Here is a 17172-nt window from a genome sequence, read left to right as displayed (position 1 = left end):
TTTAAAAATGTCACCATCAACGCAGTGTTCAGTAGTCTGAAGATATTTTACTTTAAGCAAGGCACAAAATAAAGTTGTAGTATTTGTAATAAAATTTGAAGATTAGCCATCCCCAAGGAGCTGACAGGAAAGCCAGGTACAGGTTTAGTCCTCCTTAATCAGCTTGTCGGTTACTAAATGTCGGCAAATAAGCTTGCCTTTTTCTGTGATTTTTTTTTCAGTTAAATTGACACTTGACGAAGTAATCTGAGACCTGAGATATAACATTGGCAACGATGGTCATTTTTTACAATCATGGATATTTTAACACGATGGAGCGGGAGATCGACAGGCGGATCGGTGCGGCGTCAGCAGTCATGCGGGCGCTGCATCGGTCTGTCATGGTGAAGAGAGAGCTGAGCCAAAAGGCGAAGCTCTCGATTTACCAGTCGATCTACGTTCCTACCCTCACCTATGGTCATGAGCTTTGGGTAGTGACCGAAAGAACGAGATCGCGGGTACAAGCGGCCGAAATGAGTTTCCTCCGCAGGGTGGCTGGGCTCTCCCTTAGAGATAGGGTGAGGAGCTCAGTCATTCGGGAGGGACTCAGAGTAGAGCTGCTGCTCCTCCGCATCGAGAGGAGCCAGATGAGGTGGCTCGGGCATCTGATCAGGATGCCTCCGGGACGCCTCCCTGGGGAGGTATTCCGGGCATGTCCCACTGGGAGGAGACCCCGGGGAAGACCCAGGACACGCTGGAGAGACTATGTCTCTCGGCTGGCCTGGGAACGCCTCGGGGTCCCCCCAGAGGAGCTAGACGAAGTGGCCGGGGAGAGGGAAGTCTGGGTCTCCCTGCTGAGGCTGCTGCCCCCGTGACCCGACTCCGGATTAAGCGGGAGATGATGGATGGATGGATGGATGGATGGATATTTTAACATTGAGGACGTGTGTCTCATGTCATTTTCACATAGCGGGAGTTTAATTGTTTTTATCTATGTCTGTGTGTCAACATATATCTATTTCGTTATGTCACTCAAATGTATGATTAGTATCGACATTTCGGTAGACTACTATGTTGTAATAAAACTGTATGGTCCTCTGGGAGTTGGGCAGTAGAAAGGAAATGTAAAGTATCAATAAGAAATACTATTAATGAAGTAGCCGCCCTATCCTTTTACTTTGTATGGAGTGTGCATACAAGACACAACTAATACAGTTGTACTGTTATGTATATAATTTAAAAGGTATACTTGCCAGCAAAAGATTGAGTTAATAAAATTAAATGAAAAGTATTAAGACCCCTTGTCATTCATAGTATTATATACTTCTTAATTTTACAAAGACTTTTTTCCTATCATATTTTTAAGTTTTTGAAGTTGATAATCTGGAAAACTGCTGCCTGGGATCAACTATCCATTCTTGACTCTTGGAATAGGAATTGAAGTTGAATAAAACAGCCTTACAGCACCCTCTTGTGACATACAGTAATATGGAAAACAGAACAATTACTAACAGAACGCAACATCCCCCCTTTACTTATGTATTCTTCTTCCTGCAGCAGCACTGTATTCTATAAAAGACACACCTTACCTGTAACATTTCTTCCTTTAAGGTCACTACACCCCAGACAAAACAATAATGTAAGTTCAACAAAAAACATTGTGCTTGTGCCTTCCTGTAAGTGCACAACCTTTTCACTATGAACTGCCTGTTTTGCTTCCAACAAAAATCAATTACAATTAGAAATGTTCCATTCACTGAGGACCACAGTAAGAGGATCTATGAACAACTGTTATATATTTTACACTGAATCTCTCTTTTCCTTTAAGGTATCTCTTTCTAACCAGAAAATCACGCTCAGAACATGCATTTCATTTCTTTGTTTAATTCTGTGAAGTTCCATAGTCCTTGAGCCGATGATGGTTTGTGTGCCCTGGCTGTACAGCTTCCAGTTCCTTAGGCCATTCCAAGCTCAACAGTTCTTTCAGGACCAGTCTTTGGCAGGGCTGGAAATTTGGGAAGTCCACTGGGTACTGAGGCCAAATGGGCAGCATGCCATGCTTTCCCGTCAGCCAGGATGGGCCTCGATGGGTGCAGAGAATTTCTAATGCCCTTTTTGCACATGCGCTGGTTTCCACAGCCGCACTCTGTGCCCTTCTCTGAATGAGGGAGTGCGAGCTCCCTGTCTTGCATCACAGTACTGTTTCACGCGAGATTGGCAAAGAGACACCCAGCAATGCACTTTATTATCATTTCACTTAATTATCACTTATGCCCCTTCAGTATCAGGCCAAGTACAAACACTACACAAGCAGAGTATTCTGTGGGGAAAGATTAATGTCCTCAACTGCTGAGAGCAGCGTGCTGGTGATGCTCTGTGCTCATTACATCTGTGAGTTCATTACTCTCTGTAGTGCTTTTCAATGCTGCATTGAGCAGTTGCCAGGATGTTATGCTGCCTCTGAGGATAACTGTTTGTTTTGAAGTAGAATAATTCAGAAGATGGATACAGATTTTCTCTTATTAAACAAGACACTGGCTCACTCATAATTGTCCAATAAGAGGTAAGGAGCATTCCTATTGAACAATCATGACTTCTAGCTTAAGTTAACTCCGCTAACTGAGAAATCCTGCTTAGTGGAACACCTCCCAGGTCAGAAGAGAACAACTACAACAACCAAGAGTCACTACCTGGCTTCTGGTTATTGTGCATTAGCTCACAGCTCAGACTGGGAGTCATTTCATAATGAATCGACTCCTCAAGTCCAAGCCTTGCAGTGGACTGCAAAGCATCCAGGGACACTGCGCAGCACGTTAAAGGACAGCTCTTATGGAGTGACCACTAAACATAAAAGTGGAAAAATAAATCATTTAAAAAATTTTAAATGAATAGTTAAGGAAGATGTAGCATTTGATTATGTCCATGCATTTTATAATCTATTCAGTACAGGATCATAGGGGAGTCACAATAGGACATACTGTAAGGAAGGGGAATATTCTGCCAAGAAGGTCAGTGCATCATAGGACTCACTGACAGACACAGACACACACAGGCACAAGGAAACAAGCAGCAGAACATACATATTACATGCAGAGCCAACAAGCCTGTAGGACCTAAGAACAAACTTAGATTTGGGTTTAAAGTGTTCTATCTGGGATTTTCTTGCTGTTGGTACTACAGCCAGACACACAACAGTCTGTAGTCATGATCCTCGTTCCCCAGTAAAATACTATTATTTTCTTTCATGCGTACTTTGACATCAGCTTAATACAATGCACAAGGCTCACAAGTTGAAACTTCAAGAATAGGCACAGACCATGACATCACCTTAAAACCAGCTTGGAAGGTGATGAAACTGTAACCTGGCTGTCTTCATCGCCTGATTTAATCCCCATCGTTAACTATGGGGCCTTAATGTAGCATAAGATTAACCACGATCACAAACATTACACTTCTCAGAGCGGCGTCTAGGAGGTTGTCCTAGTTGCTTGTGTGTGTGTGTGTGTGTGTGTGTGTGTGTGTGTGCGTGTGTGCGTGTGTGAACTGATACCAGGCTCATGATGGTCATTGACAAGAAAGGGCATTAAACTTGGCAAAAGGGACCGCAAAGAATGGCAGATTGTTATTCTTTATATAAATTCAATAACTAACTAAGCCTTCTTTTATTATTGCTTCTCTTAATAGAAAAGAGAGAAAAATCCATCAGTTTCTTTTGTTTTCGTTTGTAACTAATTTTCTCTAAAAAAGAATTTACTTTTAGCAAGACAAAACTTCTGAATTCATTTTCTCAGTCTGTCAGTTTGCACGCACACACACACACACACACACACGCACAAACACACACACATACACACACACACACACACAGTCAAATGCATTCATAAATGTATATATATAGTCAGGAGTGGTACTTTCACCACGATATGTCACCCATGTGCACTGTCTTCGAGTAGTGAACCAGTTTTCAATACAATGGTTAAAAAGGCTGTTACGATCCTCAGTCTAGGGTTGAGGACCGCCAGAAAGGTAAAGGGAAAGGAGAGGGGAAAACGAGACAACCAGGGTATGGGAAAAGGGAACACGGGACACAAAGGGATCTATTTTTGTATTTTTTTTATGTTTATTCACAAAGACTTTCACACACAATAGGGCAACAGACTTCGGGAGTGACACCGCCAAAACAATAAACAAAACACCACTAACGAACACGTCCCAAACTAAGCTAACTCTAAACGAAAAGAAAATGACACAGACTAATCCTAACTCCCTAACCAAAACACAGAATAAGCAACACGTACGCAAAACAAAACAGCCGTCACTCCCTACGCACTTAACAGAAACGGACATACAGAACACCAAAGCCGAAACACAGTATCCGAGGGGCGAAGCAAGAGAGGAGTCAGGAGGAAGGCAAGAGATCACAAACCAGAAAGCAGTCAAAACCAAAGGCAAAGGTACAGAGGGATAAGGCAAGAGACGAAAATCAGAAAACCAAAACTGTCATACACGATCAATCAAAAGAACACAAGCAAATCAATAACGCAACAACCAACTGTGAGCAGAGCTGCCGCTACTCTCCCGCCACGGCCTTTTAAATCATAAATGCGGAAGTAGCGTATAGCTCGGGGCGTGGCCAGGTCCGGGAGGCGGAGACGAAGGCAGCCGGACAACGATCAGGACAATCCCCCCCCAAACCTTACGGCACGTAACAAGGCTCAAACCTTCAGTGCCTCGTTGTGCCATCTCTACCAGTGTTTTTTTCAACAGGGAAAATACAACTTGTATGCTGGCCTTAGAAGCACAACTTAAAAGAATAGCTGCCATGCTTCTGCCTAGCATGGCAGAGAGAGTAAAATGGTATGGGACTGCATTGGTGCTGGTAAGGTGGGTGATTTACACAGAGTACAAGGTGCAATGAACCAGCAAGGTTACCGCTCTGTTTTACAACTCATGCCACCCCCTGTGGTCAGCACTTCTATCAAGCAGCAAGGCTGATTCAAAGCACACTGGTGAAAGATGAGGAATCCAGAGAACTGTCCTGCTTGACTGGCCTACAGAATCATCACATCTCCAGCCTATCAAGCTCATGTGAGACCAGCTTCACCGTGAGGTCAGAGAAAATACCAAGCCAGTCCCACCTCTGGGAATAGCAGGATTGAAATTTCCCCTAATATTGTCATAAACGGACAGCTCTAATGGCAAAGGACTGCAAAGCTGTAATTGCTGCAAATATAGTTTTCATACAGTTTGATTAATTGAAAATGAAGATGAAACTTATTGCAATATTTATTATATCACAAAGCAGAAGGCAGCAGGGAAAAGTAAAAAAAGAATCACCCCAGATGGGACTTAAAACCACGATATCCAGCTCAGAAAGTCAGGGCCGTGGGCGTTTGGCCAGTGGGGCAACCGGCAGACCTGAGCTTATGACCGGGACACTTGACTCACAATGGAATCTCAGCAAATTATAAACAAGCCTACAAAAGTGACATGAATGGATCTGTGTAATCTATGGTAAAATGCATGTTGGGGCCGAGACATTAACACTCACAGTCCATGAGAAGATGACATCCATCACTGGATCTCAGTCAAATGCGGCAATTGAGTTTCCGCTATGCCTTTGGCATTTAATGTTTGTACTTAGCTATAGAGTGGCAGGAACACAAATGAATGGGAAGTTTTAAAAAAAATGCATTACAGCAATACGTCACACATGACTATGTAAGGGAATAGATGAAACCCTGCATACATCACTATACCAGTGCAATTCAGTACGAAGTGCACTGACATGATTCATATGATTTCTGGTTTGTTTGGAAAATTTAGGTCCACCATAAGCTATGTGTTTTATTTATGATGCACATTGATGACACTATTTGGCTGACACAATATCAGACTGAACTTATTTTATAATTTTAAAGGTTTAAATACAATTCTGGGTGTTGGACATCCTGTTACCCTTAGAAATCTATAATGCTCCCCCTCAAGAGAGAGTAAACGACTGCAGGGCATTACAAAGGTCCAGAATGGATTTTTCATTTACAGGTGTCTTCTTTGCCTCTCGTGACCAGTATCTCACTCCGGACCAGTGGTGGATCTCGTACTCAGGCACAGAGAATGGGTCCTTCCGCCCAGTGGATCTCCTCAGCCACTGATTCCCTCCAAGCTGATGGGGTAACTATGGTTGGCAGAACTGGGGTTTGCTGTTCACTGTCATCCGCTTGACGTTGATGGACCACTTGCTGAGGCTGAGGATGGTGGTCTTTACGTATCCTCACTGTTAGGCCTCTGCACACCCATTTCTTTTGCTGACCTGTTGCACAGAAACATTTCATAGTAAACTGTAACATGATTACAGCAATTATTTCAATGTCGTTCAGTCAGTGAGAATCATTTACATAGTAGTGACCAGATAAGCAGGAAGGGAGGTGGTGTTGCAGAATATGTAAAAGAAAACTTGCAGGCAAGGGAGCTCACTGATAAAAATATAGCTAGAGAAGCTACAGCGCCCTCCACAATTATTGGCAGCCCTTGTAAATATTTGTGAAAAGGGTTAGAAAAAATGTACATTTTCTGAAGTAGCTTCATCTCACACTGAAAAAGTTAGAAAAATAATGCAGTCATTGGTATAGAGTGTAAAGAGGAAGGGGCTGAGGACACACCCTTGAGGGGGTCCAGTGTTGTTGATCACAGTTGCTGATCTGGCTGTGCCTATTCTTACAATCTGTGGTCTATTGCTGAGGAAATTATGGACCCAACGGATGAGAGATGGGGATATGTTCAATTGAAGAAGCTTCTTGAACATCTGGTGCTGTTGAATGATATTAAAAGCTTAACTGGAGTTAATGAAGAGGACAGTAGCGAAGGTGCCTGGAGATTCAAGGTGCTGGAGAAGGGAGTGGAGGAGACATACTACAGTACCCTCTGTTCCGCTCTTCACACAGGAGGCAAACTGGTATGAGTCCAGCTGCGGTCTGACAGCTGGCTGGATGATATGAAGTTTAATTTTCTTTAGGCATTTCATTATTATCAATGTGAGTGCTACTGGCCGGTAATGATTTAGCTCAGAGGGACGAGGTTTCTTAGCATCCGGGACGATGGTAGAAGTTTTTCAAATTGCAGGAATGGTTACCAATCTATACGAGTTCCAGAAGATGGAATGAAGGATGGGAGCTAGTTCTGTGGCGAATAGCTTCAAAACTTTAGCTGGTACACGATCAGGCCCGGCGGCCTGGCCAGCTTTGCATCTGCTTAGCTGCTGCCTCACGTCCTCTACAGTAAAGGGAGGGTTTGTAGGATCATCAGAGGGAAGGCCATTGAGCAGCTCCTCACAGACAGCAGAGTAGTCCTGCTTATCGAACATTGTATAGAAGGAGTTTAAGGAGTCAGCAAAAGTTGTAAGATCAGTACCTATGGGATGAAGGTCATGGTAGGGTATTTGACCAGTGTGTAACCAAAAGGCCTGTTTGATGTTCATTGTACTGAACTCCTGCTCCAGTCTATTCTTATATTTGAGTTTGGCATTGATTATCTCATTCTTTACTTGTCTACTGAGTGACTGGACAGAAGACCAATCCTTGCATAGAAATTCTTTGTATTTTTCCTTCAAGCTGTGCTTAACATGGGAAGTGATACTGGGTCTGTAGGTAGAATATCTCCAGACAGTACTGGTGGGAATAGTGGAATAAATACAAACTTGATGTAGTCTGTAATTACATAAACTTTATGGTTTTGATCACCCTGGAAAATGTCCCAATCTGTACATGCAAGTGAACCTTATAGTCGTTCAATTGCCTCCTCCGACCAGAGGGTGGCCAGGTGCACATGCGGTTTAATGTGCTTCAGTTCTGGTTTGCAGTGAGGTAGCAGGAAGACAACATTGTGGTCAGAGTGGCCAAGTGGAGGATGTACACGCGCGATGAAGGCGTCAGAGATCTTACTGTACCATAAGTCCAGAGTATTAAGCTTCTTAGTCCACATACTGATAAAAAGATGGCAAAACAGCGTTAAGATTACAGTTTTTAAAATCACTGGCAGTAACTCCGGGGCGTCGCGATATCTTGCCGTCATGGAGGTGGCATCTTCACTCACTAGCTCCGCTGCTGCCTTGGTGTTGGCGCTTGGTGGAATGTAGACACAGCTAATTACTACAGTAGGGAATTCCCGCAGAAGGTACAAGTGGTTTCCAGTGTATTTCCATTCAGCAGAATACGACTGGCTTTCGGTGATCTGCTCTTGTTCACTTTTCTCCTCCTCGGTCATTTTTGTTAATTTTTCTCCCAAACCAGATAAACTGTTTATGACTGAGCCAGAAACATTAGACTGCTTTTAGTATGTGATGGGTTTAACAGTTTAGGCCACTTTAAAAAAAAAATGGTTCTCGTCCCCTCCCGACCCGCCAAAATGCCTCCGACCCGAATTTTTTTTTATTTTTTATTTCATAAAAATCGCATGGAAAATGCCCAAGAATGATGAAATTTGAATTTCCCGCGCATTCCACATCGACGATTGATCCACATTGTGTAATCCTAGTCTTGGAATGGTTTCATGAACCTAAATTTGTCTCTACCTGAGATGGGCTGGTGCAAAGATTTAAATCTGGGGAAGTGATGTGGTACATGTTCTTAAGTACTTGTTTGTAGAGTTGCATTTCCTTGTTCAACCATTCAGGTTCCTGTATTTTGTAAATTCCTCGTGTTTTAACATGTTTTAATACACTTTCTTTCTAGATATATATTTTAAAATCTTGATTGTTCATTTAGAATGGGAATGACAAACAGAATATTAGTTTCAAATAGTATCATTTTTATATTCACGAATGAAACATCAACATAAAGTATCCAAATCAATAGTTGGGAAGGCATTTATGAGATACACATGGATCAAGGAATTTACATTCTTGTATTTTCCTACATTTAATATATTTGAAACGCAACAAACTGGAAGAACTGAGGAGGCGTACTAAGTAGGTCTGCTCTCTTCGGTATGTATTTTCAAATATGTATTTTCTTACATATTTGAAAGTCCAAACAGTCAATCAAAATTTGTAAAAAAATAAATAAATAAAAAATCCCGCCCGCCCGACCCACCCCCTCCAAAAAAAAAGGAGAACCATTTTTTTTTTTAAGTGGCCTTAGCTGTAGCTGAACAGAGATACTTTTAGCTTTAGAACGAAAGAACCACGGCTTATTAGAGAACAGAGTAACAATTATTCATCCATCCCTTTGGGTCTTGGTCAGTCACGTGTCTGCACTGTCTGACACGCCCCCATTCGCCATTTTTAGTGTATCGTGGATGTAAACACATTTGGTTAAACTTGATATTCAGTGTTTTTTTTTCTACACAAAAATGTAATGTTTTATGTAATCAGTAATAATCAATTTTCATTACGAAAACACACTAGTAATTTAGGTGTTTACGAAAGGAAGAGAGTCAATGACACCACAAAAATATCATTGGACATATATTTTATTTTAAATATGACCAATAAGGTTAATTGCCAAGTAGAATACAGGCTCGATATACAATGAGTTTATACAGCTCCTTCCAGACATCATGTGAAACGTTAGAAACCGTACTTGCAAATGTTTCTAAACTTAAACTATAGTTGGGCATTGGTTTGTCAGTGGACAGCCTTATCCTGAACTGTGGCTTATAATCCACGCACGCGAATATACACATACATGCACTGACAAACGTGTCATTACAATTTTGCTGTTTACTTTTGTCTTTAAAAAGCATTCACTCTGTAACGCTAATTTAACACGAACAGATTAACCAATTTCTGCACCCTCTGTAGTTAGGCTAGCTTGCTAGCGTAGTTTAATTAATGTGAAAATACTTCAGAAGACAAAAAATGCATATTCAGTAATAATACAAATACAAAAAACATCTTGCTTGCCTTTATGAAAGTGCCGAGAGCAAACACGCATTAAGAGAGATATAGTGTTGACAGTGATCTCTTTTCCTCTCACCGCTGCGACACAGGCCACCCGACGCCTCTTCGTTATCTCCTCTACCTGCTGTCTGTATCCCCTTTTCCGAGTGGGACACCGAAAAAATGTCATGCGGTGCTACACCTTTCTGCCATTTCTTCCATGTCACTTAGTATGACAGCCTTTCACACAGCATAAGTGTCCCATCTTAAAAAGAATAATGCCACAAGCAAATGCTGCCACTTGAGTTATATACATCCAAAATGGCGATTCGACCCACAATACACTGCGCCTTTAGCGAGTGACGTCACCTGTCAATGACCTATCGAAAAGCTGTAAAAACTATCAATTTATATAATGCCTTGAAGAATGCTTTGCAAATGAGAAAGGATGTGTACTGCTCGTTCTTTAAAGTGTAGTTTGTATGTGTTATGCATCATGCATTATGTTTGTATCTTGTTAAAAAAAAATAAAAAACAACTCTAACCATGAAAAAAACACGTAGACAGGGGAGAATATGCAAATTAACAATTAATTATATTACTGCAAAATAATATCATCAAATATATTTTTTTAGATTTTGCAAGGGGGGGGGGGCTCTGGGCTGCAGCCCAGGAAAGTCCGTGCATGATGACGTCAGTGGTTCTAGAATCTACAATATTCGAATGACGCTCACCTATCCTGCGCAGCTATAAAACTTTCATTTGCGTCCTGCTTTGAGAAACGATGGGTGTCAAACGATCACGTTCCGACTCTGACTGTGAATCTCCTCCCAAGAAAAGGAGAGAGAGTACGGAAGGCGATTTGCGGTTTAAAGGGCCTCGCAAAGGTTGGACGACTGGCTTTGATAGTTCATGAAAATTACACATAACTTATTTATTATTAAGAAAGCAATGTAAATCTTTTTAATAAGGCTTGCTGCAAGAACAGATGTAAACAATGTACTGGACCTATAGATTAAACAAATAAATTAAAGCAATAATTAATTCATTAATTGATAAAAATTGCCACTGAATGTTTTTTGTAAACAAACATGTACCCAAATTGATTCAATATTGTGGCTGCTTTTATTCTGAACCTGAGCCTATTCTGACTGTAGCATGTAATTGGCACACCAAAGATAATACTGAATGAACAGACCAAGTTCAGGGTAGGCATGCAGTAAAGAAATATTAATGCACGGTATTTAAAGTTAGTAGTGAAGTTTCTGCAACTGTGTTATCGTATAGAAAATGCTGTGTGGACTCTTTCTGAAGTGTACCTGCTTAATGTTGTAGAACATTTGGAGGACCTGTACCACCAGGGGGAGCTACTGGGAGAGGGTGGTTATGGAGCCGTGTATGCCGGCACTCGCAAGGCCGATGGCTTCCCAGTAAGTCTCCAAATGGTGAAGTCATGACATGCATAGTTATATCTCTCCAGAGATCCCTTTTATTATACCTGTTAGATGCAGCTGTAAAAGCCTATGTTTTCTCAATATATACTACACTAAATTTGTAATTTTTTTTTCCCTCTAGGTGGCTATCAAATATGCCCGAAAGGATGACGAGGAGCTAGAACTGGTAAGTGTTTTCATTCATGGAGCTTGGTTTATTTGCAAGAATTTCTGCCTTAATATATGTACACCCTGCCCTCCCATTCATAGCCTGGACTTGACGGGCCCATCCCATTGGAAGTGGCGCTAATGATGCTCGTCAGCCATGAGTCATCTTGTGCCAACGTGCTGAAGCTCATGGACTGGTTCAGTGGACCAGAAGATTACATTATGATCCTGGAAAGGCCGGATCCATGCCAGGATCTGTACGAATTCTGCCATAGCAAAGGGGGCTACCTCTCAGAAGATGTTGCAAGGCACGTGCTGGTCCAGGTGCTCCAGGCTTTGCGTCACTGCCAGGATTCAGGCGTCTTCCATCGCGACCTCAAAGCAGAGAATCTGTTAATCAGGACTGACACTTTGGAGGTGAAACTAATTGATTTTGGCTGTGGAGACAAATGGAAAGACACCCCCTATGTGGAATATTCAGGTCAGTAAGGGAGGCTAATTAAAAACCTGTCAAACTAACCCCTGTTTTTAACAGCAAGTAGCAGGTAACCTGGACCTGCGATAACTCCCTGCAGTGGAGTTGGATGTGTATTCTTCGGTCCTAACCTAACTCATTGCAGTAAGTCATTTGCCTTGTTATTTCAGGAACAGAGGACTTTGCTCCCCCAGAGCTGTTCCTGAGTGGGGAGTACCTAGCTGGCCCCACCACGGTCTGGTCTGTAGGCCTCACACTTTATGAGCTAGTGTGCGGCTACTTGCCCTTCCGCAACAAGAGGGCAATCATCTCAGGCTGCCTGATATTCCCCTCATGGGTCTCTCCTGGTGAGCTGCTTACTTTTTGTCCCACGACTAGAGTCTCCTGACAGGGAGTGTTCTTTTTCTGACTAACTCTCTGACCCTGCCAATCTATTCTCCAACAGACTGCTGCAGTCTGATTCGCCGGTGCCTGAGGCGTAAGGCGGCGGATAGGCTGACGTTGGAGGAGATTCAGGTCCATCCATGGCTGCAGCAGACGTGACTGCTGACCTGAAGGTCAAACAAGAAAATATTGTTTTGTTAACCTTCTGTAATCATGATCATCTTAAATAATGCGCAACTGTCAAATAAAAGATTTACTTTCACAAATGCTCTATATAGGTGTTTCTCATTTGTTCTGATTTCTTGGTAACAGTGGTTAGTTGATGCACAATATCCTGGTTCCCCGAATATCCAAGTCATATCATAATGATTTGACCTGAATTAAAACAATGGTTGGGCCAGAGGGAATCCAGACATCTTGGGGTGATACGTGTTCGATACCTTACTTCGGATGAGCATGATTGATTGAGAGTCGGAGTCTGTTATATTTTACAAGTAGAACCTTTGCTGAGCACCACATTCTGTAACAGCTACAATGATTTGCACAACAATGGCTTTGCACCTGCCTTAGAGCCAAGGTCATTCTTGCTGCAAACACCTTCATTCTGTCTCTCATGCTTGGCCTCAATGTCTTAAAGGTTGTGTAAGCTAAAGCTAATGTTGCTATGCATAAGAAACACTAAGTGTTAATAATTCTGTACTTGTCTGGAAAGAGATTATGTTGCATGATTTCGCCACACCAGCCTCTGTTTCTCATTTGGTCAGCACATTTCATCAGAACAATTCTCTGCATAGCTTAGCATTTGCTATATCATGCTGAGCAGAAGGATGTCACACTTCTGCTCCAGCTTGTGGGAGCAGTTCTTCACTGCAGTTCTTCTGGAACCACTCAGATCACACATATTGCCAGAAGAGCACTTACCTTCTGGACCTGTGGGGCACCATTAATGAAAATTCCCTGTCGAATGCACCTTTATGATGATGCTGAAGATGGTGGCGCGCACAGTCGCAGCGGCTTGTGGCTCTTCATGTTTAGTGCTACTTCTTTGTTTGTCGCGCATCTGTGCGTATCCAAAGCGATACAGCCGTCAGGAGGTACTGGCCATGGGCCTCAGCACGCAACAAAAAATCACAGAGGAGCCTCGCCGCTCTTACAACTTTCCAGACGAGATAGCGAGACCTCCGGGTGCTCTGTGAATTGTTATCGCCGCCGGCAGCCGGAGACGTGAGCGTAAGCATAAGCGGGGATGTCGCTCCGGCTTGCTAGCGAGACTGCGGAAAGACCCCCACAAACCAACTCTCCCGAATATGTACGTCAGCAACGCGAGATCCATTATCCACAAAATGGACAAGCTGGAAGTTCTTATGGAGGGGAATCGCTACGTTCGCGACTGCTGTGTTTCAATAATATCGAAACCTGGCTTCACCCACTGATCCCCGGACGCAGCCGTACAACTAGAGGGCCGCACCATGCACTACTGGGACAGAAAGAAAGACTCCAGTAAGAGCAGAGGAGGCGGTCTGTGCATTCACTTACATAAACATTGGTCTAAAGATAGTTTAACCATACATACACACTGTTTACGGGACCTGGAGTCCATCTCTATTAAATGCCGTCCTTTTTACTTACCGAGAGAGTTAACAGTCGTGCTAATCACAGTTGTGACTTACTACCCAATGCTAACGTTAGCTTAGCTCTCTCTTTGTTGTCAGAAACCATTAATAAGCTACAACAGGCTCAGCCTGATGGCGTACACATCATAGCTGGTGACTTTAATCAGGCAAACTTAAAGTCCATTCTGCCTAAGCTCTGTCAGCATGTAAAGTACCCGACCAGAGGGGAGAACATATTAGATCATGTTTATACAAACATTAAGATTGATTAAGACCAACATCACATGGCCCGAAGAAGTACTTTCTCAGCTCCTCAGCAGGGTGAACCCCAGGAAAGCCACTGGACCTGATGGTGTTCCCAGGAAAGTACTCAGAGCCTGTGCTGACCAGCTCTCACAGGTCTTCACCATCATCTTCAATCTATCTCTGACACATGCCACCATCTCAGGCTGTGTGAAATCCGCCACCATCATCCCGGTACCCAAAAAATCAGTCACACACAGTCTAAATGACTTCCGACCAGTCGCACTAACACCCATCATCAGTGTTTAGAGGGGCTGGTCCTAAACCACATCAAAACCCACCTCCCTGCATCTTTTGACCCCTATCAGTTTGCCTGCAGAACGAACAGGTCAACTGAGGATGCCATAGCGATCGCCCTTCACATCGCACTGAGCCACCTAGACAATCGGGAGAGCTACGTCAGAATGCTCTTCATCGACCTCAGCTCTACCTTTAATACCATCATCCCCGACATCCTGATCTCCAAATTGCACAACCTGGGACTCCCCCCACTCACCTGCTCCTAGATCAAGGACTTCCTCACAAATCGGCCCCAGATAGTAAGACTTGGACCCCATCTCTCCTCCACCCGGGCACTGAGTACAGGCTCCCCACAAGGCTGTGTGCTAAGCCCACTATTCTACACCCTGTACACCTCTGACTGCAGACTGGCCCACTTCCCGGATCCACTTCCCCTCCACATCAAGGGCGATTGCGTGGAGAGGGTCCAGACCTTTACCTTCCTGGGCACCACAATCGGAAAAAATCGGAAAAAAGCAGCATCTGCATTTCCTGAGAGTGCTCAGGAAGAACAACAATAGTGAGAAGCTGCTGGTGACCTTCTACTGCTCCACCATTGAGAGCATTCTAACATAGAGCATTCTAACATACTGTATCACAGTATAACTTTCCCGCTGCACTAAGGCAGACTGGAGGAGAAAGAGATCAAGACAGCGCAGAAAATCATCGGCTGCCCCCAATTTAGCATTTCCAACTAGCCTCAGCATGTTTATGGACTGTGGGGGGAAACAGAAGTCGCCGGAGGAAACCCCACAATGACATGGGGAGAACATGCAAACTCCACACACATGTAACCCAGGCGGAGACTCGAACCCGGGTCCCAGAGGTGTGAGGCAACAGTGCTAACCACTGCACCGCCATGCCACCTCCTATGTAATAACCGATTAACATATTAAAAATTCAGTAACAAAAAAACCTATACAGTGTTCTCAGTATTTGAACTCATTAGAACTCAAATTTCTTAAAAATCGAACAAACCAGTTTAAAAAAAATTACCTAGAACTCAATCTGAATCTCAGAAGTCAAACTGTGAATGCCGACCTAAAATAACTTGTACGCATGGGGAAATGAGTCACACAGCACGGCTCTCAGCGGAAACAAAGGGTAACGCTTCAGTCTCAGCCTTGCATGCGCTGTGACAAAATCGTTTGTTGGTGATTTTTTATTGAAAATATCAGGTAATACACTGAACTTTATATCATTTTGGTAGCCATTGCTCACCAAAAAGTTACGCAATAGTTGTACAAATGTTACAACCTAAAAGTTTGCGATTTACGAACAAATTAACGAATACGGAGAAATAATAAAAATAAACAATGAACCTTCAGTCATTATGGAAGGAAATTTTCCTTCCAAAATATAACCCCCTCTTCTCCCCCCGGAAAAAAATCCTCTAGCTTCGAATATTGTCAGGGGCCGCGGTTAAGGCGCGGTAAGCGAACGGGCAGCAAAGCGGGCAGGAAGCAGGTAAGGAGACGAAAGTCGGGGAAAACGGGTATTTATTAAGGCTGGGGGGAGAGCGGGACAGAACACTAGTACTCACACCGACTAACATTAAGGCTGTGGGGGAGAGCGGGACAGAACACTAGTACTCACACCGACTAACATTAAGGCTGTGGGGAGAGCGGGACAGAACACTAGTACTCACACCGACTAACATCAAGGCTGGGGGGAGCACGGGACAGAACACTAGTACTCACACCGACTAACATCAAGGCTGGGGGGAGCACGGGACAGAACACTAGTACTCACACCGACTAACATTAAGGCTGTGGGGAGCACGGGACAGAACACTAGTACTCACACCGACTAACATTAAGGCTGGGGGGAGAGCGGGACAGAACACTAGTACTCACACCGACTAACATTAAGGCTGGGGGGAGAGCGGGACAGAACACTAGTACTCACACCGACTAACATTAAGGCTGTGGGGAGCACGGGACAGAACACTAGTACTCACACCGACTAACATTAAGGCTGTGGGGAGCACGGGACAGAACACTAGTACTCACACCGACTAACATTAAGGCTGGGGGGAGAGCGGGACAGAACACTAGTACTCACACCGACTAACATTAAGGCTGGGGGGAGAGCGGGACAGAACACTAGTACTCACACCGACTAACATTAAGGCTGTGGGGAGCACGGGACAGAACACTAGTACTCACACCGACTAACATTAAGGCTGTGGGGAGCACGGGACAGAACACTAGTACTCACACCGACTAACATTAAGGCTGGGGGGAGCACGGGACAGAACACTAGTACTCACACCGACTAACATTAAGGCTGTGGGGAGCACGGGACAGAACACTAGTACTCACACCGACTAACATTAAGGCTGGGGGGAGCACGGGACAGAACACTAGTACTCACACCGACTAACATTAAGGCTGGGGGGAGAGCGGGACAGAACACTAGTACTCACACCGACTAACATTAAGGCTGTGGGGAGCACGGGACAGAACACTAGTACTCACACCGACTAACATTAAGGCTGGGGGGAGCACGGGACAGAACACTAGTACTCACACCGACTAACATTAAGGCTGTGGGGAGCACGGGACAGAACACTAGTACTCACACCGACTAACATGAAGGCTGTGGGGAGCACGGGACAGAACACTAGTACTCACACCGACTAACATTAAGGCTGGGGGG

The 17172-nt window shown here is 43.8% G+C and overlaps 2 protein-coding genes across 2 annotated transcripts in view; both read left to right on the top strand.

Moving 5' to 3' along the window:
- The window catches only part of LOC125721947 (uncharacterized), a 235463-nt gene that overhangs the window by 123872 nt on the left and 94419 nt on the right, over positions 1-17172 (top strand). The gene's annotated exons all lie outside the window — the stretch shown is intronic.
- On the top strand, positions 10514-12503 carry LOC125721963 (serine/threonine-protein kinase pim-1-like). The gene is made up of 6 exons (XM_048998202.1): positions 10514-10743; positions 11192-11286; positions 11432-11476; positions 11560-11938; positions 12103-12279; positions 12378-12503. The coding sequence occupies exons 1-6, from the start codon at positions 10641-10643 to the stop codon at positions 12473-12475; spliced, it is 897 nt and encodes a 298-aa protein (XP_048854159.1). The 5' UTR covers positions 10514-10640; the 3' UTR covers positions 12476-12503.

The sequence above is a fragment of the Brienomyrus brachyistius genome, unplaced genomic scaffold (assembly GCF_023856365.1).
Source record: "Brienomyrus brachyistius isolate T26 unplaced genomic scaffold, BBRACH_0.4 scaffold36, whole genome shotgun sequence".
Lineage (NCBI taxonomy): Eukaryota > Metazoa > Chordata > Actinopteri > Osteoglossiformes > Mormyridae > Brienomyrus > Brienomyrus brachyistius.
This window is presented reverse-complemented; position numbering and strand designations above follow the sequence as displayed.

Bases quoted from the DNA above. Each gene is read 5' to 3' on its own strand.
- LOC125721963 (XM_048998202.1), top strand. From the start codon at position 10,641: ATGGGTGTCAAACGATCACGTTCCGACTCTGACTGTGAATCTCCTCCC. The intron at 10,744-11,191 runs GTTGGACGACTG...TTAATGTTGTAG, and splicing joins GTTTAAAGGGCCTCGCAAAG to AACATTTGGAGGACCTGTAC. The intron at 11,939-12,102 runs GTCAGTAAGGGA...TTGTTATTTCAG, and splicing joins CCCCTATGTGGAATATTCAG to GAACAGAGGACTTTGCTCCC.